Genomic DNA, 27,519 nt, shown 5'->3' with positions numbered 1-27,519 from the left:
GCGCGAACTCTATAAAAAAAGTTTTCCAGTGCATCCTGGTTCATTCTTCCTAAGAGTATAAATTTCGAATATTCATCGAATATATCGCCGCTCAATGCAATCATTGCATTTATTGTTAAAACAAAAGAATCGAGGCATAATATTTGGCTGGCAGGCTTTTTTATATTTTTCAAGTATTGGATGTGATCTCTTAGCCTGTTTATTTTATCAATACAATCTCTTTGTATTGGCCGTCTTTGCGGATTTGGATTGTAAAGCGTCTTACAATCCAATTCGTCGAACAGGTCATTCATCCTTTTGACCAGCAGCTGGGTTGCTTTGGCACATTTTTTCAAATGCTCATCGGAGCCCAATAAATTTTCCTTAATTGCCATGTCTATTGCCGCGGCGACCGAATTGCTGAATATTTGAGTAGCCCTAGTAGTAAAAATAAGGCATTGTTGGGACCCTGATCGCATATAATTGTTTTTATTTGAAGTCCGATTTCTTCGGAGGCGTTTAAATTGCTATGGAGCAATTTTAGCAATCTTTCGCTGCTTACGCCATCTTTTGACACATAGTAGAAAATTACGTATTTCCATTTCGCGACTAGGCCTTTCAACATGAAAAAACAACACTTATTGCCGATCACGCTTTCCCGGTGACCTTCTCCATTATCGACGAAGCCATCAATCACATCTCGTACTTTGTTGTACGTCAGATCTTTTCTGATTGAGACTTCGTCGAAAATTAGTTGGCATATGCGTTCTTCTGGTTTAAAGTCTTGAACAATTTTCTTTAAATTTTCTTTAAATTGTTCAAGACTTTTTCGTCGATACCGGGGCAGACATACCGGATTGGACGCCAACGCAAAAGTGTTTTTTTGTGGGGCAATGCGAACCCCAAATCGTCGCGCATAAAATTATAGGCCCTAGTCGACATATAATTTATGTTCAACGCCATTGCCTTCTCCTTTTCATTGTAGGAGTTTTTCGTCTTCACAAGCATTTTTGCGAAGGTAACTGCATGTTCATTTGCATCTCCTGTTAAAATTATATTTTTCTCCAGAGCTTGACATTTTCTTGTCAATAAGACAATTCTTCTTTTTAGCTCTTTTATTTTTTTTGGCATGTTTCAAATCATTATTTTGAAACCGCCTAGCTACTCGAGCGTAATGCTCGTGGTCGCAAACAGAAATATTCTCTTCGTCGTTGCACTTCATTTCTATCTCATGAAGGCGTGAATATTTCTCAAACTCTTCGAATGATATGCCATTTGAATTTCAGCAGCTTGCGTTTTGCCAATATTGAACCTTTTTAAGCAAAGGAAACGTGTACCTACAAGTTAAATTTTGGTCACGCATGTATGTAACGCGCACCATTTGATGGCCTTGTGTTTTCAATATTTTCATTTGTAGCCTCTTTATAAAATTCATAACCTCACTTTTTCCTGTGCACCTCGAATTCTTAAATTTTTTAGGAAAAAATGAAAAAATGGATTTACTTCAATGTGCATACGCGTGCACTAGTGTAGGTAATTATATTGCATTTGAATTTTGCTTATATACAATTTTAAATGCTTTGTAAAATGAGTATCGGCTGAGAATTCCGACTCAGGATGAAAAGATGGTGAAACTGGAGGATGGCACACACGCCGTTTAAAGATGTTCGCACACGCGTAACTCCGACTTGATATATAAAAATGTTGAAAAACTGGAGGATGGCACACACGCCGTTTAAAGATGTTCGCACACGCGTAACTCCGACTTGATATATAAAAATGTTGAAAAACTGGAGGATGGCACACACGTCGTTTAAAGATGCTCGCACAGGCGTAACTCCCACATGATATATAAAAAGTTTGAAAAACTGGAGGATGGCACACACGTCGTTTAAAGATGTTCGCACACGCGTAACTCCGACTTGATATATAAAAATGTTGAAAAACTGGACGATGGCACACACGCCGTTCAAAGATGCTCGCACACGCGTAACTCCGACTTGATATATAAAAATGTTGAAAAACTGGAGGATGGCACACACGCCGTTCAAAGATGTTCGCACACGCGTAACTCCGACTTGATATATAAAAATGTTGAAAAACTGGAGGATGGCACACACGCCGTTTAAAGATGTTCGCACACGCGTAACTCCGACTTGATATATAAAAATGTTGAAAAACTGGAGGATGGCACACACGCCGTTTAAAGATGTTCGCACACGCGTAACTCCGACTTGATATATAAAAATGTTGAAAAACTGGAGGATGGCACACACGTCGTTTAAAGATGTTCGCACACGCGTAACTCCGACTTGATATATAAAAATGTTGAAAAACTGGAGGATGGCACACACGCCGTTTAAAGATGTTCGCACACGCGTAACTCCGACTTGATATATAAAAATGTTGAAAAACTGGAGGATGATAAAAACGTTATTCAAAATGGTTCGCACACGCGTACTTGTTGCTGCGGAGAACGAAAGCGAAGTGAGTTGCAGTTGTTCTTTTGGTCCCCTTTTCTTTTCGTTTGTGTGTGGAATCAGCTGGTGTGTAGTGTGGAATGTAAGTTTTGCTGGTTTGTGACGTGGGTATGATGAAGCCCAGCCAGCATTTACATATAAAAATAAGCGTTTTGTAAGCGTACAAATGTAAGCAAAACACTTATAAAACGCTGCTGTGACCTTTACAAAAGACATCAAAGCAAGGGGTTTATAATCGAAACGGACCCATAATTATAATCGTTTAAAAGACAATTGCAAAACATGTTTTTTAAGTAACGTAATTACATGTTTTCTAAATGCTTATAAAACACGTTTTGAAAATGCTTAAAAAACACGTATTTTTAATGAAATAAGTAAGCGTTTTAAATATTTACTTTGTTTTAGATATGTTTTTTTATTGATACATTTAAAAAATCAGTTTTAATATCAAATTTGGTTTCTTCATAGAATAATATTACATTAAAATATAAAAATAGGAACTTCATTGGTTTTTTCATTTAAAAAATCATTACTACTTAGTATTTTAGTTTACTTTTTTTGTTGTTTTAATTTTAATACGATTTTTTGCGTACTGGAAATATGACTTAGAGGCAAACACAAAGTCCTCTTCCTTTCCTCCATTTTCAGCGAAAGTTTCTGCAATAGAATTTAAATATGAATATAGAAATGTAACTAGAAACCTTTTAAACGTATTTCACTTACGATGAATAACAGTGGCGACAGTGAAGGCCCTAATGCACTTCTTATCTGCAGTTCCTCGCCAGGAAAAGCTCTCGGCAACGTTGTCAGTCATAATCTTCTGCCACGCTTTCGTTACAAATTTTCTCGAATTGGATGTTGACCATCTTTTTAGATCTGCCTTCTAAAAATATAAATAAAATCGACATCAGTATACAGTCACCGGATATTTCAAATTTAAATTCTTACCAGCAAGGAAAATTTATCTATATCTTCCAGAATAGTTTTCTCAAAATTGAGGAAGTCTTCAATATTAGCATACGGCTTGCTTGGTATAATAGTAGCGTTATTATGTGATACGGCTTTTTTAAGATCAATGATTTCTTTGCGCATTCCCTCAACGTTTTCTGTTAGGCGCAACAATATTAGCTTATTTTTTTCCTCCACCTTTTCAACAGCCCTTTGACATGCGTCGATGATTACTGATTGAATTCCTGCCGAAAAAAATATAAAACAAATATGAGAAAAGTGTTGCGGTGTTATGTTAAAAGTATCCTTTAAAAATAAATATCTTACCCGACAACGTTGCACTATCCAAAGAAGTTGTTGTTGTGCTTGGACTTGGTTGCATCACATAAATTGTTTGTGAGGATGCGATGTCATCATTAATGGGGTCGACGATGAAATTGAGATTGTTCTGCGACATGATCTGCTATGAGTGGCACAAATATATAAGACGATCTGGTGTAGAAGCATATAACTTTTGATGTTACTTCGTCAAGCGTATGGTGATTCGGTGTTTTGTTAAAACTGAGATTTTCGGCACGGTAAATATTAAAAAGCGATGATTGAAGCGGCTTATCATATAAGTTATGTAAGTCTTGTACCCTTAGCCCGTGAAGTACAAAATCGTTATCAGCAGATCTTGATATGGAAATAAGTTTGAAAATTAATTTTTGTACTAAATAAAAGTTCTCAGGCGCAATAGATGCCATCGGACGAGTTCTCACTTTCATCAGAAATATAACCATCGTTTGGCAACAAGGAATCTAAATTATTCTGTGCTTCAGGCACAACCTCCTGTTCCACAAATTCACTCTGGGTACTTACAGAACTTACAGCCGCACCGTTCCATAAATGTTCAAAAATTTCGAAGCTGCTGCGCACAACACTTTTCTTCTTTTTTGCTGCAGACATTAAATAAGTAGATTATTACCTTTTTTAATAGCAAATGATAGTTAAAAGTATCAAACGCACTTAATTTAACAACTTTAAGAACAATTTTACATAATTTATTAACACAACTTATTAGCACAATCTTTTGCGTCGAGAACTACACGTTTTGCTTAAATTTATGAAACACTTGCATTTGCAAGCAAATTGTCAACGACGTTCGCAAAACTCTTATTTATGCAAGCTTGCTGCAATCTTAATTTACAAAACGCTTGCCAATATGTTTGCTGGGAGGTGCGTGTCAGTGTTGCGTGTGTGTGGATGCCCGGGGGAGGATGCTCATTTGTACACTCTTGGACTATATATTCCATAGCGTCGAGTTCATTATATGTATATTTCATGAAGCAAATGTTCTTGTTCCCGAATCATATTATGTAAAGAACAAGCAGCTAATATAATAGTTTTTACTTTATTAGGCGACAACAGAATTTCTGTATGAAAAATTCGAATCTTTGCAAGAACTGATTTCTTTTCTTCTTTTTTTCGTTTTATTTTAACCCTTTATAACTCAACTTTATCATTTAATACAATGACTGGCTTTTTGCATAGCTTTCAGCAAATAAACAAACACGTATATTTTGGTTTTTCAATATTTTATTCTTAAAACGATATTATCCTATTTTAAGGGTTTGTAACATATATGTCACATTGTGTTAGTATGTCTGAAATTTATGTTTAAGTAATATGAAATAGTTTGAAGCAATTATTATTTTTATTGTAGCATAAAGCTACTCCACATTTAATACACACAGTTTGTGATACCCCATTGCATCCTGGTAGCTTACATCGTATCCGTTTTTCTGCCCATTCTGGCCAATGACCAATTTGATCCTGTCTTATCGGCGTCGGTGGAACATATTGTGTTGGTCCCTTATGTTTTTTTGCTTGAATTTCTTCCTCAATTCCTCGTCTTTTTATAACGGACTTTATTCCTACCTCTTGACGAAACTCGGCTGAGGACAAATGTTGTCCTTCAATGTTATTTACCTTGCGCACTCTCCTATATAGCAGCCATGCATTAGACATGGCTAGGTCTAAAAAGTGGTAAAACAGTCGAATTTGCCAACGCTTACTTCGTAATAATATTTTATATCTGCCCATTATGCTGTCGATCAAATCAACTCCACCCATGTGGCGATTGCACTCACAAACTATTTGCGGTCGTTCTATCTGTATATGTATACTTTTTATTTTTTTTATCATAGCGTTTTACATTGGATTTGGGTTGCTCCCCAACAAAATTAGAAGCCAGAGTGACAATCTTATTATCCTTCCAAGTCACAGTGGATATATCTACTCCTTCAATGTTACCGACGAACTCTTCTGAGTATCCTCTTTCCTTCTTCAATAACGCTTTCTCTCCTTGGTGTTTACAATCAGGTATTCTGTTTCGTCGAATTGTTCCGAGACTATGTATTCCCCTTTTGGAAAAAAATTCTATTGTAATGAAGTGAAATAATTGTCAAAGTAGATTCTATACTGCATGTACTGTTTCCTGATGATCCTGGTGCACTCTGCACATTACTTTCACTGACGGCCATGGGAAAAATCGGCAAACTATCTTCACATTCGTCATCTTCTATTATGTTTTCAAAACACAAATCATCCAAATCAGTGGGGTCAAAGTCTGGATCTGCAATGCTATCGTCATCAAAATCAAGTCCATCAACGCTTTCTTCGTAATCCATAAGAATATTTTCGATTTCATCCTCTGTCAGTTTTATATTAGTCATACTAAAAAAATACACGTTATAACACAATGTTGCAGATATGTCACAAAGCATTATTACCTGCACATAGCAAAAATATAAATATTGGAGCTGTTTAATAATTATAGTTCAAAACAATGAACTCGTCTTTCGAACTCCACAAAAAAAAACAAACGTTAAATTACACTTTTTATATTTTTTTTGAATTATTGAAAAATTACACAATAGAGGCTTGACACGATCAGCACAACTTTGAAATCAAACATTTTAAACAGCTGATCAAAACACGTGGGACAGCAAGTGGTACAATAAGTGTTCAAACCGGTTTGTACCAGTGTTGTAACATTAATATAAATATGGTTTCTATGTTCATACAAACAATATTGAGCATAAAACCGGTTTGTTACAGATATGTTATAAGATGCTATAAAGGGTTAATGCACACCAAGCGAGACAAAAAGACAAAATGTCGCATTGTGCTTCGCTTGGTGTGGGTTAGAGCAGAAGAGGTTTTTGTGTTTTATTAGTCAAAGACGTTTTTGACTAATCCGGTGTGGGCCCAGCCTTAGACATACTTTGGGCACGTCAGAATGTTGCAATAAAAACACTGGAATGATATCGAACTGTTTTCGTTGTCATGAGTTGGTAAGAATCCAACAAGTCATTTGTACAGAACAAACCTCGACTGTACATGCAACGATTTGAATCGTTTCAAACAGTACATGTGTATGATTCGAACAAGCAAACCTGATCAGTGTGTTGATTAGGTATGAAATGGAACAAGCAAGTTGCGACTTGTATGTTTGACGTTTTTCGAGTAACAAGTCATACATACATTGATGTTGTACAAGTTAACACCAAATGCAAGTAACTCCTTGCAGATCTCTGATCCAGAAATCGTTTTCGTGACATACAATTGGATACAACAGGAACTCCAAGATCTTCATCATAACTTCAATATTGGGCCTAAGAAACCGTATTATGCTTGATCATGTGCAATACCTCCTCATCAACAACTTTTTCAAAAATCTCTACCGGCGAGAGGTTTCTTAGCTGTTCAATAACGCTTGTCTTTTCTTGATGAGCATTTATTATTAATTAATTAATTTATTAAAAATGATGATACATGAAGTAATCCAAAATTTAACTTTTTTATTCAAACATTATTGAATGTATTGCTAGCCTTTTAGTTTCCCCTTTTCTGTTTGGTTGTACATCTTCGCTTTCCTCACCGTTGTCGTCAGTGAACGTGGTGTCCTCATCGAGATTTGTATATTCGTAGTTTTTGCTGTCATCCTCTCGTAGTATGTTGTGCAATATACAACACACAACAAACCAATCACAACATAAATTGTGGCTTTCTTTATTTATAAGGCGTGCTCTAAACTCCTTAAGACTGCAAAACCGCTCCTTCAATAGGCCGAAGCAATGCTCGACTCGAACTCGAAATTTACTGTGACGCAAATTGAAATTAATTCGAGAATTTATGTCTAGCATTCGAACATTACTTCGGAATGAAGTTATCATAGTTTCGGACAAAGGATAGGCTGAGTCACCAGCTAACCACTGCTGTGACGAAAAAAATTTGTCTTTTTGCAAGAAAAGTGAGCTGCTGCGGTATATTCTCGCATCATGCCAACTGTAACTAAACAACTAAATGTGATGTATTTAAAATATGATGCGTTGGTGCTGGCGGATGTAATTTCAGGAATTCTATTATCTGGTCTTCCTTTCCTCTCCTTTGACGCCCGGAATCTTGTTGATTTGATTCGATGCTGCAAGTAATAATTTCATTACTAACTGATAGTTCGGATCCACAGGAGATTGAAGTAAAAATGTCGAGCGATAACTCGCTTCCTTCCACCATTCCGTTTTCGGTTTCTTGCAAATCTTTGCAAAATCGTAGACATCTAGCTTCATTACTTGGTAGCCACGTTCTCCCAGCGATATAGATGTATAGGTACATCCTTGAATCTTTCTGCAAAAAGATTGCGAGATTGATCCAGTGGTCGAGCGTGAATTTCCAACTATGTACGATTCTTCTAGCATATCTTCGATTGATTTGCTGTTTTGTGAGCATATTGAAAAATGCACATCTACAAGAGTTGTTGGAATAACTGCGGTCGTGTACAAAGTGAACGTGATCGCCATGGTACGCGATGAGCAAGATGGCCCCTGAAAATTTTTGGCATAGCTGTTCAGGATCCAGGATGAAGTCTCCATAGTTACAGTCGCTTCTGTAAATGTGGTGGATGATTCGAGGTTTATAAGGTTTATTGCTAAACTCCTCATGAACACTTTCTTTCTTTCTTTTGGCCCAGTAGTTGTTTCTGTATGATTAATAGATACTCCATATGTTGTAATCACTGCCCGCTTCACTTACCACTTGCTACTTTGTTTTTTTTTTAAATAAAAAAAAACTCCGGTTTCACCACTTGATTTGTGTATTTTTTTAACAATAGGTACTTCCAGGTCTCACGAAAATCGAGCACATCAAAATACCATAGAGGTGAAACGTATAATTCATCAGCTCCTGCACCAGATGTTTGACTTTGCAACGTTTTCTTCAGTTCCCGGCGATAGCAAGTACGCATATTTGCCAGTTTTTTTTTTCATGTCGTCTATCGACGCATCGCTTTTTATTTTTTGAAATTCCAATAAAAGTTTTTGGTAGCTTCTACGGCGTACATTTTTGTTTTTGTAACAGTCGAGTTTGCTGTTCCACACTCCGGCATTGTATTATATACTTCGATAAATTTACGTATTTGCCGATCGCTTTCACTCGTTTTTATTTGTTTTTACTTATTAACTTTATTTTGTTTAACACTTTGCTCCTCTGGAAAATTATTTGACATCGCTGCTTGTAAATGCATTTATTTTTCTTTTTGCAAAGGTCGAGATACTTACCTGCTAAACTGCGCAAGGTTGTCGATTCATCCATTCAACAGAATGCTTTCTTTGCTCTTCCAGAAAACATTCTCCTTATTATGATGACTGACGAACGGATAGGATAAGATTCAACAGTTCAATCAAAGATGGCTCGCGCCATCTCTATGCTGCAATTCAAAGGTCGAGATACTTACCTGCTAAACTGCGCAAGGTTGTCGATTCATCCATTCAACAGAATGCTTTCTTTGCTCTTCCAGAAAACATTCTCCTTATTATGATGACTGACGAACGGATAGGAGTCAGAAAGTTGGCCCTTGACCGTCTTCTGGCAGCCAGAGAAGCAGAGTCTGACACTGTAAATGGAAGGGTTAGATGTAATAAAGTGCCAAAGCTGAATTTCAAAGCTAATAATTATTACGATGTGATTAACTGGAAGACTATTACCTTATCATAGAATCAATGCGTTCTATAAACCCTAGTAAAGCATTTTCATCACCATCATATGGTAGTATGCTACGAATATTTGTTGAAATAAGCTTAAATTTACCATTAATATCTAACCCTTAAAAACCTAATAACTCCGATTCGTTAACAATTTGCGTGATCTTCATTTTTATATTATTTTGAATAAATTGTACGCTGTATGTGCATTAAATATTTTTTCATCGAGTTCCTTCACTCTTGTCGTTGATTTCGCCGAGTGCTATCACTTATATTCTCTCAACAGAACACAGAACTCAAAATGTCTGTATCTAAATTTAAATTTAGACAGAAATGTCCTGTGTTTGACATATATCCGTACAATCTCTTTGAGTCCCAGTTACCTACTTACCAGGATGTTCTTTTGTGTTATCAGTTTGAAAGGTTTCGTTTAGGGCGACTCCGAGGAACCCAATAGGTTTGAGCTCTAAAAGAGACGACTTTGTCTCTTCTGTCGGAAAATTATTTGACATCGCTGCTTGTAAATGCATTTATTTTTCTTTTTGCACTTGTCCAAAGGAAAGGAAAGTTCCTATCAATGACAACCATTTCTCTTGGACCACATACTTACAGTTTACTCACCTTTGTGGTTCTCAATAAGATTCAACAGTTCAATCAAAGATGGCTCGCGCCATCTCTATGCTGCAATTCAAAGGTCGAGATACTTACCTGCTAAACTGCGCAAGGTTGTCGATTCATCCATTCAACAGAATGCTTTCTTTGCTCTTCCAGAAAACATTCTCCTTATTATGATGACTGATGCTCGCGCCATCTCTATGCTGCAATTCAAAGGTCGAGATACTTACCTGCTAAACTGCGCAAGGTTGTCGATTCATCCATTCAACAGAATGCTTTCTTTGCTCTTCCAGAAAACATTCTCCTTATTATGATGACTGACGAACGGATAGGAGTCAGAAAGTTGGCCCTTGACCGTCTTTTGGCAGCCAGAGAAGCAGAGTCTGACACTGTAAATGGAAGGGTTAGATGTAATAAAGTGCCTGTAAATTTCACTAACTCACCGCTTTTGCTGTGCCCTTATGATAGGTGATGAGCAAGAACAAGTGTCTCGAACTCCGACACTATTAACTGCCGATTTAAAAACCGAAAACTGTTGGTTGTAGAAAAAGAACTGGATACTTAAAACGCCGAAAACTGTTGGTTGTAGAAAAAACTGGATATTTAAACCGCCGAAAAACTGTTGATTTTATAGAAAACTGGATATTCAAAACGCCGAAACACTGTTGGTTTTAGAGAAAACTGGATATTTAAAACGCCGAAAAACTGTTGGTTTTAGAGAAAACTGGATATTTAAAACGCCGAAAAACTGTTGATTTTATAGAAAACTGGATATTCAAAACGCCGAAACACTGTTGGTTTGAGAGAAAACGCTCGTTCTAGAAGGTTCGCCCACGCGTGGTAGTCGCGGTTAAAGTTGCAAACGAAGTGAGATGCGGTTGTCCTTTTGGTCCCCTTTTTTGTGTGTGGAATCAGCTGGTGTGTAGTGTGGAAAGTAAGCTTTGTTGGTTTGTGACGTGGATATGATGAAGGTGCGTGTCAATGTTGTGAAGTTGAGTTGAAATGTGTGATCGTGTGGTGGGTGTGTAAATGCCCGGGGGAGATGCTCATTTGTACAGTGCCAAAGCTGAATTTCAAAGCTAATAATTATTACGATATGATTAACTGGAAGACTATTACCTTATCATAGAATCAATGCGTTCTATAAACCCTAGTAAAGCATTTTCATCGCCATCATATGGTAGTATGCTACGAATATTTGTTGAAATAAGCTTAAATTTACCATTAATATCTAACCCTTAAAAACCTAATAACTCCGATTCGTTAACAATTTGCGTGATCTTCATTTTTATATTATTTTGAATAAATTGTACGCTGTATGTGCATTCTTCGCCTAAAGCCAAAACATGCATTAGGTCCTCCATTATTTCATCTTCTTTACTTTTCCTCTCTTCTGTAAAACAAAAAATGTAGTAATTTAAAATAAAACCAATTTAATTCATATACATACCATTGTCCTCACAAAAGAATTCAATAATTCAATAATCATTAAATCATTTAACGCTGCTACTTCCAATAACTTCAAAAGATTTTGTTTATTACTGATTCTCGGCATTTTAGCCTTTTTATTACCTACAAATGAAAAAATGACAGACTTATAGTCTGTAGTCCGCCAACTAAGAACGAACAAACGCCGCGGCGTTGCCGGATTTTGTTTACGTTTCGCCTTTCCTTATGTTTTTATTACGCCTGTGCGTTTTTCGAAAATATCACGTCTCCTTGATTATAGGCCAGATGCTGTCGATTGCTATTATGATGTCGCAAGACTCTTTCCTGGTTGCATTGTAGTCGTTATTGAATGTCGGGATACCTCCTTCGATTAAAAAACATGTACTCGGGTTTCTCGCTGGTTACGGAATTAATGGTTTTGTTGTACTGCCGAACAGATCTTCCGGCGCTGAATTATTCTGGTCAGCCAAAACTTTTGCGAGTTCAATATTTGTACTGTGTGTACGCTCAATTTGTCCATTTATAGTAGAATGGAACGCTGGCATTTTGGTGTGCGTTATTTTTAGTAGTTTGTAAATTTGTTGTACACAGATGCTGGTAAATGATAAGTCGTTATCAGTCTGTTTACTCACTTGTTTTCGTAGCTTCTTCCAGACGTCCAATTATTCCGACACCTTTGATTTGAACGTATGTATATGCCAATGAGAATTTAGCAGCGACCACACTTTTGATGTATGTATTGAAAATTGGAAAACACTTTTGAACGTATATATATGGGGTTAGGAAATTATCCGCACGCACTTTGAACGTATGTATATGAAAAATGCGAAAACACTTTTGAACGCTTGTGCGTGGAACTCTGAAGACACTTTTATACACTTGTGCGTGGAAATCGGAAAACACTTTTATGCGCTTTTATTTAAAAAGGGTTCACTTGTATAAAAAACGTTGCTGTCGTCACTCGCTTCGCACTTGTAGACCGCCGGAGACTAACTCATCTAGCCACAGTCATTAAAAACGTTTGCGTTTGAGTATGTTAGTGAAAAGCGTAAATTTGCATCGCATACACCTTGCAAAGTGATTGATACGCAATCATGCCTGTTGATATACATACATATGTAGAGCGTATTTTATGTTTGGGTTTTCTGCTGTTTGGGGTTTCTGCTTCTCTTAGGCAATGTCGTGATCCTCGTCCGCTTTTCTTCCAACTCCTTTTCGGATTTCAGTTCGCAATTTTTTATCCGGTTTGCTCTCAATGTTCCAACTGCTAAAATTCCTCTTTCTTTCAAAGTAATCATCAAACTAACCGAGGTGAACCAATTGTCGAAAAACAATTTGAAATTTTCATTACTAGGAATTTTTGAAGACAAAAAAAGTACTATGTCCGAGGATATCCCTAATCCATATGAGGGGCAAGTTTCCTCGCCAACATAGAGGGCAAAATCATACATAATTCCCGAAGCTCCAGCGCGAGTAAACATTTTGAAACCCCACTTGTGCGGCTTTTTTTTGGCAAATACTGCTTCATACTATTGTGACCTTGCAAATAATAAAAAAATGATAAAATATAAAATGCACAATCTATTTATATACTGTTGATATTACCTTTATATGCAATAATGTGCTCATCAATGCTTTGATATTCCTCTTGGGGTATTTGATTGTACTTTTCTTTGAGTTTATCTAATAGTGGACGTACTTTATGTAGTTTGTCGTAATTACTATCTCCTTTTTGAGGTTTCCTTTCGCGCAAAAACATTTTTTTTTTTGTCAAAGCGGGTTTCTTCTTCTTCCCTTTCGCTTTGTAACCGGCATATTTCAACGCCCGACGCAATGTCCAGACACTAACATTTTGCGTTAAAAGCGGCAGTCCTTGCTTTGGGGTAGCCAATTTGTTGGATAAAAGAAGTCGTCCAACATGTCTAGCTTCACGAATTTGAATTTTTTTGGGTCTCCCGCCCTTATTGCATGTTAGCCTTTCCAGGTTGCTATTCTTTCCTATCCGCAAAACTGTTGTATGGCTGATTTTGAGCTCCTTGGAATGATCCCTTAAAATACGTCATCGAACTTTTTCGTGTATTTCCCATTCATTCTGGCTTAATAAATATATCGCTGCTCTAAGTATGTCACTATACGACATATTCTATATCCTTTGAGAATAAAAAAAATATTTTTATTTAGTTCACTTAGAGGTGAACGTTCCTTTATTACTATGTCTCTTTGTTGATACAATGTTTACAAACATAAATGTAGGATTTTTAAATTAAAATAAATTTTTAAATTTGTAGAATTTCTCCTTTCTAATTAACAGTTTATTGAATTGTTTATTTTAAAACATGGAAAATGTTACTCAAACTTCACAATGACACGGGTGTGTTCTGCCGCGCTCGGCGTTAAAAAGCTTTTTGCTGTCAAACAGCTGTTTTAATAAAAATAAGCAAACAAAAATGGACACACAAAGTGAGAGAGGAGTAGTGGCGTCTGTGCTTGAGAGTGAAACAATCCCAATATGGGTACAATCGATTGCGCCCTTGATCCCAAATTTCGTGTAAAATCTTTAAGGTAAAATTTATTTATTTATTTATGTTTATTTTTATTTATTTATCTTACCCCTTCTTTGTATCTGAAACATCCTGCGCGCTTGAAGGGAAATAAATTTCACTGCCCTTAACATCCACAATTAATTTCGAAATAAAGTGCAGAGCTCTAGACACAGAGGATTGACTCATAGAGAGCATATAACTATTACCAACGCATTTTTGGTAAAAGCCATGCCCGTAAAAATACAAACACGCCAGGAAACGCAGATCAAAAGATATACTCGACATCTGCAAATCATGCGGCACCAATTCACCTATAAGTACTTTACATAGTATGATAGCAAAGCATTGACTCCACCAGTTTGTTTAGTACAGATATATCAATTTTGTCCCATTCGGCCACAATTGCATGCTTCAGTTGCTTAAGGCTGTCATATTGCTTGGAAGGTGCATAAATTTTGCCTGAAACAATTCCCCATAGATCCTCGATCGGATTCAGATCTGGACTTAACCCATATTATCCCAAGGTGTGATATTACATAGAAAAATGTTTTTTTTCTATGTCTATCTAGTGAGTAGGCTCTAAATAACATGAAAATAAGCTTTTATCAAAAATATTTTCTATACTGGCTGAAATTCAGGACCGCACCTTAAATGGGGCGCTGGGAAAATATGCCTTCGGGTTTTGTATGCGAAGTCGGTTATTATTTTGAATGGTTTTTATTAGTAAATAAAGAATAAGTACACAAAAATTATGATAAATCACAATATATAAGATCAATTATAAACGTAAGCTAAAAATCAAAGTTGATATGAGAGAAAAAAAATTACTTTATGGTATGAAAAGCTTGAGAACAATGTTGATGGAGGCCAACTCCACATTTACTGCATTTGAATTTCGTATTCTTGTGACATTCGCGGCATCGAATTTGAGTTTCGTTTCTAATGATATAGTGTTCCTTCCCATCCAGCCTTACCGAATCTGGCAGCTTACTTTTCGTAGTTAACGGTGTCTTGCCTCCAATGCGTTTTGCTATGGATGTAGAAGGTTTGCCAAGTATCAAATAAGTCTGCACAATGTATCTTGTAAAAGACAAGAAATCATGAGCGTCTTTAGCTTGGCCTGCTGGTGAAACTCGGTATAACTGAAAAGCATTATTAGCACAGGCATTTATGGGGAACATTATCATTTGCCAATACCATCTCTTCAGTCTTATTGAAATTCTATATTTTCCAACATTTTGGTCGAGTCGATCGACTCCGCCCATATATTTGTTATATAATAGATAGCAATGCGGTTGATCTACGTCTACTCTTTTATTGCCGCACCATCTCTTCACCTTACCAATCGGATGAACACCGCTTTCCGTTGAGGCAATAGTTACGATGTTGTTGTCGTTGTAGCGCACTAAAGTCATGTTGGATGATAAATCCGTAATTTGGTGGTGCGAACCCCGTGATGTCTTTTTCATCTCCTTGATGTCTTTTAGCGGGGCACCTTCTGTTCTATTAGCACGTAATGTACCAGTGATAACATGACCCATCTGACTTACTTCGTCTAGTAAACGTAAAGAAGTGAAAAAATTATCAATATAGAAACTGTAGTGGTTATCACTTGGCAGTTTCGAAATCAAATTTGTCACTACAGAGCCTCCAACGCCTAGATTTGGATTGGTGTTACCAGTTTTAGCTCCTTGGTAAGGTTCTCCATAAATAAGATAACCCAATCGTGTACACAGTGACCAAATCTTATAGCCAAAACGTATTGGTTTACCGTGAATATGTTGTTTTGCGCCATGTTTTCCAAAATAAGGTACCATAGACTCATCGATAGACAAATGTTTGTCTCCGGGATAAAACTTTAGCCATCTCTCATTCATAAGATTCCACAGTGGCCTTACTTTTGCAAACTTATCGTCAGAAGGTAGGCGGTTGTTATCGCATGCATGAAAAAAACGTAAAAGCTCTTCAAAACGATTACGAGTCATGCATGATGCAACTCCTGGATGATGAGTGTCAATACTTTGATCCCAGTATAATCTATAGCGTGAAGCGCTATTGTAGCCTGACAAAAGCAAAATACCGATAAAGTTTTTAATTTCTTCAACAGTGACTCGAAAATTGACATGTCCTTTTGCAATTGCATTTTGTTCCGTGCTAGACCGCAGGAGCTCGAAAACTTCTTCGTCAAAAAACATCTCAAAAAAATCTAATGGATTATCCTTATCTAAAACGAAATCAGGTTGCATCGACTCCCTTTCAGGGTTTGCAGCTATATCTTTTTGTCTCCACTTCCTCGTGACAATAGTCTTAGATTTTTTTGCAGGTGGTTCATTTGACTGAGACGCGGACGGCTGTTGTTCCTGTTCATCCTGATTTATAAATGGAATTCCATCTACGGTTTCCAGGACCCCATCTGCTGATGGTAGCTGGCATCGCACCTCAGCTTCTGCTAGTAGTTGCCGACGCGTAAGATTACCTATTTCTCCCGCTTCTTCGCTTCCGCTGTCTTCATCGCTGAAGTCATTGTTTTCAGGTGGTGTGATAAATATATCTGCAGACAGTATATTATGATCATCTTCTAATGCCGATATAATTTCGTGAACGTTCAACCTGTAAATAACAAAACATATAAAAATACGGTAAAATAGTTCTAAATATAGTTTACTGAAGCTGGGAGTACAAGGGCCCGTAGCAAAAACCACGGTGCCTCCTATTCCCAGCGCACCTCAAATGGGGCGGTACACAAAACTTAGTAAAATGAACACATAAAAGCAAATTTTCGTCAAATTCATGATGTTAACTAATAGACTAGTTAAAACTTAAAAAAAAAAACGAAAACGGTAAAATTAATTATAAGTATAAAAAAAGTTTTTACTTACCCTCTCCTGGAATTCATGATGGCTGAAATTCACAGAGTTTAAATAATTCCTGAGAGATAACCGAAAACAATAATCACTTTCAACAAGTTTTAGGTGATAATGACATACGTCAAGAACCCAAATAAATTATAGCCTCTACCAACACAGAATAAAATTTGCGTAATCTGAAACAAAAAAGAAGTGCACCTTAAATGGAGCGCTGGGATAATATGGGTTAAGGCAGGCCACTCCAGCAATTCAATTTTCCGAGAGTTAAAGAAGGCCTTTATCTTCTTCGCAACATGGATCCTTTGTCTTCTTCGCAACATGGATCGGTGCATTGTCTTGCTGAAAAATCCATTCATCGCCATGTAAATCACCAGCAAAATCAAAGAGTTCGTTTTCCAACAAATCAATGCAGATTTCTGCATTCATTTTGCCTGGAACAAAGCATATTTTGGACTTGCCTTTTGATGAAAATGCTGCCCATACCATTAGCGATCCACCACCGTGAACGTGTTTATGGCATGCCTCTCGTGGGCGTCTTAAATCCCTCCAATATTTATGAAGACCATCTGGCCCATTTTTTTCGTCACTGAATACCACAGATTCGAATTCTTCATCCCAAAATTTATACTTCTCATAAAATGCAATTCGTGCATTTTTATGACGTTGCTTTAGGCATGGCTTAGGCACTCGATTTTCATATTTAAGGCATAATTCTTTTCTTATTATTTGATGCACACGTTGTTTAGTCACATCTAGACCAAGTTCCACTTTTATTTGCCTGCAACTCATATGGCTATTGGTTGCTAGCTGCTGAATCCGCCAATTGGTCCTGCCATCAATGGTATCTATACGACCACTACGCTTAGTAACTCCATAGTTATCGGGATTTTTTAGAAAGTTTGTTACTGTGTTCCGATGCCTCTTTACAGAAAAAGCAATTTGGCCAACTTTCGTGCCAGATTGACTCATTTCTTTAATCAATCCACGGTCCTCATTTGATAATTCAGTTCCATGTGGCAAATTCAAAAAATGTAATTTACTTTTGTCGTCTTAAACCTTTAATCATGTACTGTTACTTACTTAAAAATGTGTATCTCCGCTTTTTCTACTGATATGTTTACTTGGCACCAATCAGAACACAAATAGTTCATTTTGCACATATAAATAGTTTATACGTAAGTTGCGACTTGCTTCATTAGAAATAACTGTACTATGAATACGGTGCGGGCATGAACTTTTTAAATGACGCTAAACCATAAGGTAATTACAAGAAAATATGCATACCAAAAATTTTTGCCGTACCGTTAGTAGAACATAAATTACAGAGAAAACCAATTTTGCACATATAATTATTTGATTGAGGTACATCAATAGATTCATCAATAGAAAAATAATAATTAAAAATATTACAAGCAGGTGCATTAAAAATTAAATTCTGCGGTTCAATAGTGTCCGTTGGTGTGCAGCGCCTCGTTTGTATTTGTGCAACAAGAATCGGTGTTAATTGTCCGTTGGTGTACAGTGCCAAAAACTTGTTTGAAAAATATATTTGTTTTAATCCGGCTCGAAGGACCATGAATATATCTCGAACGTTCGACGAGTCAATTTATGGACGATACGTCGATCGTTGAGAATATGAAAAACGGGAAAACAGAAGTGTATTAGTGAATAAAACCACAAAGTTTGTGTTTCATATAGCAAATTAAAATGTTTTAAATTTTATTTTATTAACCCTCTAATGCATGAATTTTTGTTTCGACTGTGATTTTTATATTAGACTATATTCAGGTCTGTGAAGACGAATCTGATGTTAGTTTTTCGATTTGTCAATTTGTGTACCTTTTACAGGTAAAATAAAAATCCCGCCTCAAGGCGGACCTATGCATTAACCCTTATTGTTCATATAAATTTATGTTTTCATTTCTTCTTTATTGTGATATTTGAAAAAACAATCTTTTGCCGTTGAATTGCATAAATTAATTTTACATTTAATGCAAAATGCCTGAGTTTCTGATTTGCATCCACGAAATTTGCACATTTTTTTGCCTGAGCGGTCCAAAAACTTACACCAGTGTCCTATTTGATCGTATCTTATATTTTCTGATAGGTGATACGTCTTTTTAGCTTTTGGTGGAGGTGTTAAAGACGATGGACGACCACGTTTTACAGGTTTTGTCGAACCAATCAAACAAAGTGTTTCTGCCACTTCTGATCTGAAGTCAGGAAGTTTACACTTTAGGACGTCCTTATTTAGTCGGTTATAAAGACAATATGCATTCACCATACTCACGTCCAGCATGTGGTAAAATAATTTATTTGTCCATTTTCTGGTTTTCATTTTTATGTGGTATCGACCAATCAATCCGTCAACCAAATCCACACCACCCATATGCTGGTTGTATTCTTTCACAATAGCTGGACAATCCACCTCAACATTTTGTTTCAATTTTCGATCCCAACGATTTGCCTTTAAGGAATATGAACTTTCATTATGTACAATTGCATCTGTTCCTACGTAGGTGGATAACAGACGAACTGCTCTTGTGTCGTACCACAAAACGCTGCTTATGTCTACTCCAAAAACACTTCCCACGTATTCTTCATTATACCCACGTGCTACTTTTTTTGATTGCAGCTCTGCGTCTGTGGAAAGTTTTATATTTGGTACTCGATTTCCTCGCACTGTACCTAAACTGTGAATTCCGCGACTTCTCATATATAATAGCAATCCCAATGAGGTATAAAAGTTGTCAAAGTAAATAATATGATTGGCATTGTTTGGTATGACTTGTGACAACCTAACTACAACATTGGATGCAGCACCAAGATCTGGACAATTTGGCAAAATTTTGTTATCGCCGGCGCCACAATAAACTTCAAAGGAATACGAATATCCAAAGGAATCGCAAATCACGAATAGTTTCGCTCCCCATTTGTGAGGTTTTGCTGGCATATATTGCCTCACTGGGTTTCCACTCATTTTCGTGGCACACATTTGCTCATCAACGCAAAGTCTCTGCCGCATTGGAACTGAAGAAAAACGTTGGTTGAAATGTTTTACTAGCGGCCTTATTTTATACAAGAGGTCATAACCAGGTTGACCTTTCTCTATACGAGACGCATCATTATTGAAATGCAAGTGGTTTCTAATTTCTTCAAATCGATTGCATGTCATGGATAAACGTATCGGATCTAATCCGTATTGTCCCCAATATGAGCGACTGTTAGGAAAGCGATAAACAGACGTAAACAACAATATTCCCAAAAACTTACGCAGCTCTTGGTGATCGATACAAAACTTTGAAGATATATCTTTTTGCTTGGCATACAAGTTCATCTGTAAGGCTATTGCCTGCAAAATTTTTATTAAAAATTTAATAAACTGTTATATATTAGAAATTACCTTCAGAAAGTCTTCGGTCACAAAATATGCAAAGCAGTCGTAAGGTGTTTTTAAACATTTTAAAAAATCCGGCATGTCCTGGCCTTGAAAAGCCAAATCTGCAACACTCAGCTGAAGTTTTTTCTTCTTCCAAAGAATCGATCTTATCGCACTCATATCGTTTCTCAAATCACTTGCAGCTGGTAGGACTCCGATTTTTTCTTGCGATTCTAATGCTTTGTGCACAGAACGTGTCACTGTCGACGGTAAGAATACACTAGAAGTAACGTCACAAACAGGCAATGGAGGAATCGGTGGCAGCTCAATTATTTCAGCATTTTCTTCAAAGTCTGTCACATTCAAACTGCATTCGATTGCGTTTCGCATCATTTCTGAGGAGTTTAGCATTGCATCAATGATCGTATCATTTTCCGGTAGTGAGTAGGTTGGATCCATATCAGAATCGTCACTATCAAAATCGCATTCATTGTCGGAAGTATCAGTTACCAATTGCGACTCTTCGAAATATTGTCGAATTTCTTCATCCGTCATATGGGTCTTAGAATAACGCGACATATCTGATTATTATTCAATAATAAAATAAGAAAAATTTTCAATTGTATCACAAATATTTCATTTTACTTGAAAAAGGTAGGCAGCGCAATGCATGAGTCCGCCTCAAGGCGGAGTTCAATATTTTCGAATTTACTCACCTGCTATTAGTTTTTTTATTATAAATCGAACACTATCATAAAGAGCACAAAATTCCACACCCGTAAGTATTTTTTTCAACTTGAAACGACACAAGAATTTATATTTCTTGTTGTTCAGAAAATTGTGTTGATTGCAAAAATAATTAAATTGGCGGGAAAGTGCTAATCTGTCACTTCAAATTGACAGTACGTCAAAACTAGAAGTAGTATTGCCAATCTGAAAAAACCATTACGTAAGTTGAACTTTAAGCGTTCTTTTGAAAAAAAATCCGAATTTTAATATTAAAAGAAATATTTTATATCTGATTTTGAAAACACCCCGTCTGTAGGCAGGCATATGCACTAGAGGGTTAATACTTGTGATTTACCAAAAATTACTTACATTTATGGTTTGTGCTTGTGGTGATGCTTGTTGTGGTGGCCGGTGGAAAAACGTCTTGCCTCGATTCGCTCTCTAAACAAAGTACTTCAGCCTCACTAGCAGAATCGCTTGCTAAGTGGGAGTTTTCAACGAAACCATTGCCAGTTGAGTGAAAGCTATTAACAGCTAACTGGCAATGGTTTGTTATATACTCACTAGGGGGTGGTAAAAAGAAATTAGGCGCTGGCCTAAACAAATAGTTTTTAAATACGTATACATTTCATTGAAACTTAAATTATTAATATAATTATTTACAATTTTTAGACAATTTTTTATTAATGTACAATTTGTGTCCCAGAATCGAAATTTAGATTCTAACCAAAGAGATGTGTTTAAAATATGATGTACTGGTGCAGCTGGATGTAACTTTAAAAATTCAATTATTTGGTCTCCCTTTCCTCTTTTTTTACGCCCGGAATTTTGTTGATTTGATTGGATGCTGCAAGTAATAATCGCATCACCATCTGATAATTCGGATCCACAGGAGACTGAAGCAAAAAAGTCGACCGGTAGCTCGCTTCCTTCCACCATTCCGTTTTCGGCTTCTTGCAAATCTTTGCAAAATCGAATACATCGAGTTTCACTACTTGGAAACCACGTTCTCCCGGCGATGTTGATGTATAGGTACATCCTTGTGTCCTTCTGCAGATAGATTGACAAATTGACCCAGTGCTCGATCGTGAACTTCCAGCTGTGAACGATTCTTCGAGCATATCTTCTATTGATTTGCTGGTTTGGGATGAAATTGTAGAATGCACATCGACAGGAGTTATTGGAATAACTGCAGTCGTGGACAATGTGGATGTGGTCGCCATGGTACGCGATGAGCAAGATGGTCCCTGAAAATTTTCTGCATAATTGTTCAGGATCCAAGACGATGTCTCCATAGTTACAGTCGCTTCGGTAAATGTCGTGGATGATTCTTGATTTAATAGGCTTCCTACTAAGTTCCTCATGGAACACTTTCCTAATTCTTTCTTTTGGGAGAGTAATTGTTTTTGGGTTATCAATAGATATTCCATCAACGTATGTAATACTCGTTTCGCCTCGTATTCCTTCCGCACAAGGGCTAACGGCAACATTTTCTCCATTGTTGATATCGCGTGAAGTAGAAAATCTGGTGTCCACATCGCTAATATTATCGAGAGAATCGAGATATGTGTCGAGTTCTCTGATAAGCATTGCGCTTGGCGAATTTCCTGAAATATATATTAATTTTTGTTTACAATTGAAATACACATATTTACCTCTTCGATATTGATCTTGGCTTTCTTTCCTCCTTTTTCCTCTTTCTCCTCTTTCTATTTCTTCCTTTTCCTTGTCGTTTCTTTCGATGTCGCTGCAGTCACTGCTTGTGTGTTGGGAAGAGGGTCGTTTTCTACTAGAGGCTCTTCCGCAATATTTTGTGCAGGCATCGGTATCAATGTTTCCGTTTCTGAATTGTAGGGGGACGAATCGTCCACTATCAATGGTTCCCTCAACATCACTTTCTTCGGCATTATGTTTTTGACGTTCAGGAGAATAATTATACGAACAAACACTATCACTATCACTGCTTGAAGCCCTGCGCGAGAAGCTGCCCAAACATTTGTGGCATGACTTGTTGGGTCATGATGCGGGAGTAGACATCTGCGCCGAGCACCAAACGTATCGGCGTCGACTTGTAAAAGTTGGGATCCGCAAGTTTGATGTGTGTGTACGGGGCTGTTATGTCGGAGTTCAACGTGGTGGTCGGGCTGATGCGCATATAATCATGCATTACCCTTGTATGCGTGGATATGCGGGCATTCGTTCCATGTCTGCCTCGCAGTACTAAGAGGCAGCCGTGTTGACCACCGACATGAGTCTGCACTAGTTGCAGTTCCCTTGCGAGATCGCGCGCAATTAGCGATGTAGGTGCGCACGCGTCTATGAGAGCCCTCACTAGATGTAGGCGTCCTCTTGCCTCGATCTTGACAACCGCCGTGGGTGAAATGGCTGTCGTTGGCAGCAAGGAAGAAGTCAATATGCTGGCTCGATCCGTTAGCCCGGCTCTAAAAGAGCTAGCCCGGTGAAGCTGGAGAGACCTGGTCCCCAGTCTGGTCAGGTTGTGCGCTTGGCGGCGGGGGTCCGGGTTTCCGTTTCTTCGCGCGGTGATGGGCGGAAAGGCCGTGTTTCCGCTCCGATTTCAAATAATTCTCCCTCCTCCGGTTCTGGTTGGAGAAGCCTAGTCTCCGTTCCAGGTTCTGACGCATAGATTGAGAGAGCATCGTCGGAACTTGAGGTGATTTGTTCGCTCCATGGACGGTTTTGAGGCACTGCGGGGCTACAGCGGGAGATCAACTGTTGATTGACGGTAAGTCGAGCAGTATGTCGTTGAGATCAACAGTTGATCTCCCGCTGTAGCCATTTTATCGAGCTTGAACACTCTTTGTCGATTGACGGTAAGTCGAGCAGTATATCGACTTGGGTTTCAACTAGTATTCGCTCATTTTCGTACATGTCCGTCAAACCCTTCCATGCCATTGCCAAACCATCATTTGTAAGAGGGCATTTCGACACAATAACCTTCGCCTCCCCTTGAGTCTTTTTGTTGAGGTGGTATAATTTCTCAACCGGTGACAGGCGCTTGCTTTTGATGTATACGGCCGTGAACATATCCCGGAATGTTGGCCATGAAAGGTAGTCCCCTTTGAAAACAACTGTATCGCAAGGCGGTAGGGAGTGGTTATTGTCTACCTCAGCAGATTTTTCTGTGTCTTTGGGGGTTGGGAGAATCTCAGACATATCCTTCATTGCCCCCATGCAACGTATGTAGCACTGGCCACCTAACTTGAATTTCTTTTTTATTAGGGCATAATCTTTCGACGACATGTCCCCTTTACTGTTTAGGTCGTCATGGGCAGCTTTCGCTTTGCACCACATCTCTCTCAACTCGTCTTGTTGCGTCACAAGAGCGTTTTTCGAGATGTCCTTTGATGCGGCACTGAATTCAGACTCGTATTCGACAACGTAGTCTACTAAGCGCATGAAAGCTTCCATGGTTTTTTGATACAAGTGACCAAAAAGAATTGACAATAAAAATTAAATTTAAAAGAATAGAGCAATACTCAAGACTGAGCAGGTTGAAAATAATTCCCCACGATTGAAAATTTTTATTTGCAGCACACCACTGCCAACCAAACGAGAAAATAGAAAAATTTTTGACTGTTGTAGCCGATATCGCAATATATCTGGCTGGTCAATAATACTTGATTTATTTAATATAGAAAGAAAGTGTTTGAAAGTGAAAAAAGTGCAGTGTCTCAGTGAAAAAAACAAAAACAGAAATTTCGTGAACAAGTCGAGAAAAATCAAAAATTAGTGCCGTAAGTGATATGTGAAAAAATATATGAGAAAAGTATTACCGCACAAAATCCGGTAAACGTAACCGTGCACTTACGGATTATTTTGTTCTTGCAATTACTTCACTAAAACACTAAAAACACTAGTCACTTTGTCACTTTTCTTTTATAAAAGATTTGTAGTTGTCACCAATATTAAAAAAATGCGATTAAAAACAACTCTTTTTTTTTTTTTAAACGATTTATATCCAAGTGATATTAAAGCAATCACGTACCTTAGATTTGCCTGAGTTGGTGTGAAGTGTATTGTGTTAAAAAAGAGTTGCTGGTGTGCAGCGCCTTGTGAATCCCTGTGGGTGGTGTTAAAAAACTTGCTTGCTGGTTTGTGAAATATAGTCGATTAAAATCCGGCTCGAAGGACCAATGAATATTCTCGAACGCTCGACGAGTCACTCGCGGACGATGCGTCGATGGTTGAGAATATGAAATAAGAAAGGAAATATGTCAGTAAAAGAAAACCACCAAGTGGTGTGTTTATTATAATATATGTACAAATTAATTTTTTATTGTATTATTTGGTTTTTTTAAAAAGTTACATATCACTATTGCTTAACTTATAACTCTTAACTGCTAACTCACAACTTCAACTGTCAATTATATCTGTCAATTAATGACTAAACTGTTTATCTCTTAATTTTAGCTCTTATAGTATTATACTGCTGATCATGCAAAAAGAATGGCTGTGGCATTTCTTGTTGCTTGATCAAGTTCCTATTGTAAATAGATTTTATGATTACTTTGCAAATTGCATATTTTAACATTCTTTGTTTACTCTATTTGTTATGATAGGCGGTTGGCTTATGTGGTGTCAATTTACATTACATATGTGTCTATTATAGATGAATGGGATAGTGGTTTATTTTAGTGGGTGTGGGTTGCATTAACTTACATACAACCAAATTTGTTTCTTTATTGAATTTTTAATTCTTACAAATTACCTCGCTTGTGTAGTGGTGATGCTGATTATGGTGGCCGGTGGATGACGTCTTGGTTCACTCCGATCGCTAGGAAAAGTGACCAAGGGAGACTAGCAGAATCGCTTGCTAAGCCATTGAGTCAAATCCAGCGGAAGTTTTTAACGAAACCATTGCCAGTTGAGTGAAAGTTATTAACAGCTAACTGGCAATGGTTTGTTATATACTCACTATGGTTAGTAGAAAGAAATTAGGCACTGGCCTAAACAATTACCATATCACATTACCCAAACTAGAGCTTTTATGATATGCATAGTTTAGAAAATACGCTGGTATATCACTTTACCAACCCATATCACAATAGCCTAAATTACTCTATAAAATGGACTTATCCTTCAACGTTCCTCTCTAAAAATGTTAATTAAATGTATTGCACAATTCCGCTTTGGCTTATATCTTAAATACCACTCTTTAAGTTTGCCATTTAAGTTTAAGCCCGTGGGATTTTCAACAAAGTCAGTGTCAACGTTTTCTACGTCCATGCCTGTATCTCCTTCTACCTCCACTCCTTGTATTTTAGCAATTTTACGCACTTCACTTTCTTCCTGTTTTTTGTATTCACTTTCACCGAGCCGACATTTTTCTTTGAATTTCTCTCTTTCATTTTTTTTCAATCTTCGCAAATGCCTTTTACTTATCATTTTTATCTTTTTACCTTTATTTTATCAATATTATTTATATTTTATTATGTAAAGGTACTCCTCACTTCCACTTTCCAAATTAGAAACGCTATATTTAATTTATAATTGAATTATCAAAAAGAGCAACTTCCTTCTTGGCAAACACGTGGCAAAAAAATATAAAAGAAGTGTCATTGCTTCGTATACGCACGAAGCTTAGCTTTATTAATGCATCGTTTTTCTGTATCTGTGTAAAGACACCCCGTGCTGCATTATTACGTGCTAGCGAGTAAGTACTTACCAGAAAGTACCGAAATCGCTAGTAGAAAGGAGGCTATCGCCACTTCGCATACTGGCGGGTGTGCAGCGCCTTGAAATGTATTTGTGAAAAATGTATTTGTGGAAAAAGAATCCCGGTTTGAGATCCGGCTCAAAGGACCAATGAATATTCTCGAACGCTCGACGAGTCACTCGCGGACGATGCGTCGATTATTAAGAATAAGAAAAACAGGAAAGTGTATTAGTTAAAGAAAAACACCCAGTTTTGTGTTTTATATAAAAAGCGAATTTATTATGACTACGATTTGTGTCCTACAATCTCGTAATACATTAAATGGTTATAAATTACCTTGTGAATAATGGTGATGATGGCCGGTGGACGTCTTGAGAGAATCTTCCTTCTTGGTTGAAAGTTGGAAAAAAAGTGATTAGCTTGCTAAGCTATTGGGTGCTAAGCGCAGTATGTCCGACTTATCTAAATAAGGGTATAAGTGTAAAGGTTCTTTTGTGGCTAGTCTGGCTCTGGCATCTGCTTCTTCGTTGCCAGGTAATCCGACGTGGCCTGGTACCCACATTATTTTAATTTTGTGCTCCTTTTTGATTAACAGATCTCTTGTAGTTGAAATAATTATGTTGTAATTATTTACATTTTGAATGGCTGAGACTACCGACTTGCTATCTGTACAAATTAGGTATGTATTTGTGGTTGCTTTTTACTGCGTATGACACTGCTTCAAGAATTGCTGACGCTTCTGCAGAGAATACTGAGCTGAGGGGTGAAGTATACCGGAATATATGGTAGAACCGTCTTCTTTTACCACTGCAAAAGCTGTTGCATGTTCC

At 37.3% G+C, this 27,519-nt stretch overlaps 2 protein-coding genes across 2 annotated transcripts; both read right to left on the bottom strand.

The window, feature by feature from the left end:
* Positions 1-2,874: 2,874 nt before the first annotated feature.
* On the bottom strand, positions 2,875-4,329 carry LOC125777335 (uncharacterized). Its single transcript, XM_049451939.1, has 4 exons — positions 3,735-4,329; positions 3,408-3,652; positions 3,183-3,342; positions 2,875-3,116 (listed from the first exon to the last, which is right to left on the bottom strand). Exons 1-4 carry the CDS (start codon positions 3,862-3,864, stop codon positions 3,004-3,006), a joined length of 648 nt encoding a protein of 215 aa, XP_049307896.1. The 5' UTR covers positions 3,865-4,329; the 3' UTR covers positions 2,875-3,003.
* Positions 4,330-14,830: 10,501 nt separating this feature from the next.
* On the bottom strand, positions 14,831-17,156 carry LOC125777333 (piggyBac transposable element-derived protein 3-like). Its single transcript, XM_049451933.1, has 2 exons — positions 16,917-17,156; positions 14,831-16,647 (listed from the first exon to the last, which is right to left on the bottom strand). The coding sequence occupies exons 1-2, from the start codon at positions 16,931-16,933 to the stop codon at positions 14,862-14,864; spliced, it is 1,803 nt and encodes a 600-aa protein (XP_049307890.1). The 5' UTR covers positions 16,934-17,156; the 3' UTR covers positions 14,831-14,861.
* Positions 17,157-27,519: the final 10,363 nt, after the last annotated feature.

Source organism: Bactrocera dorsalis, chromosome 3 (genome assembly GCF_023373825.1).
Source record: "Bactrocera dorsalis isolate Fly_Bdor chromosome 3, ASM2337382v1, whole genome shotgun sequence".
Lineage (NCBI taxonomy): Eukaryota > Metazoa > Arthropoda > Insecta > Diptera > Tephritidae > Bactrocera > Bactrocera dorsalis.
The sequence above is the reverse complement of the archived record's forward strand: the minus strand, read 5'-3'. Positions and strand labels throughout refer to the sequence as shown.

What these genes read in the sequence shown, in the direction of transcription:
- LOC125777335 (XM_049451939.1), bottom strand. Translation starts at nt 3,864, where the DNA reads ATGTCGCAGAACAATCTCAATTTCATCGTCGACCCCATTAATGATGAC. An exon ending in GGATAGTGCAACGTTGTCGG is followed by an intron (nt 3,653 to 3,734) that starts GTAAGATATTTA and finishes TTTTTTCGGCAG; the next exon opens with GAATTCAATCAGTAATCATC. An exon ending in TGTCGCCACTGTTATTCATC is followed by an intron (nt 3,117 to 3,182) that starts GTAAGTGAAATA and finishes ATTCTATTGCAG; the next exon opens with AAACTTTCGCTGAAAATGGA.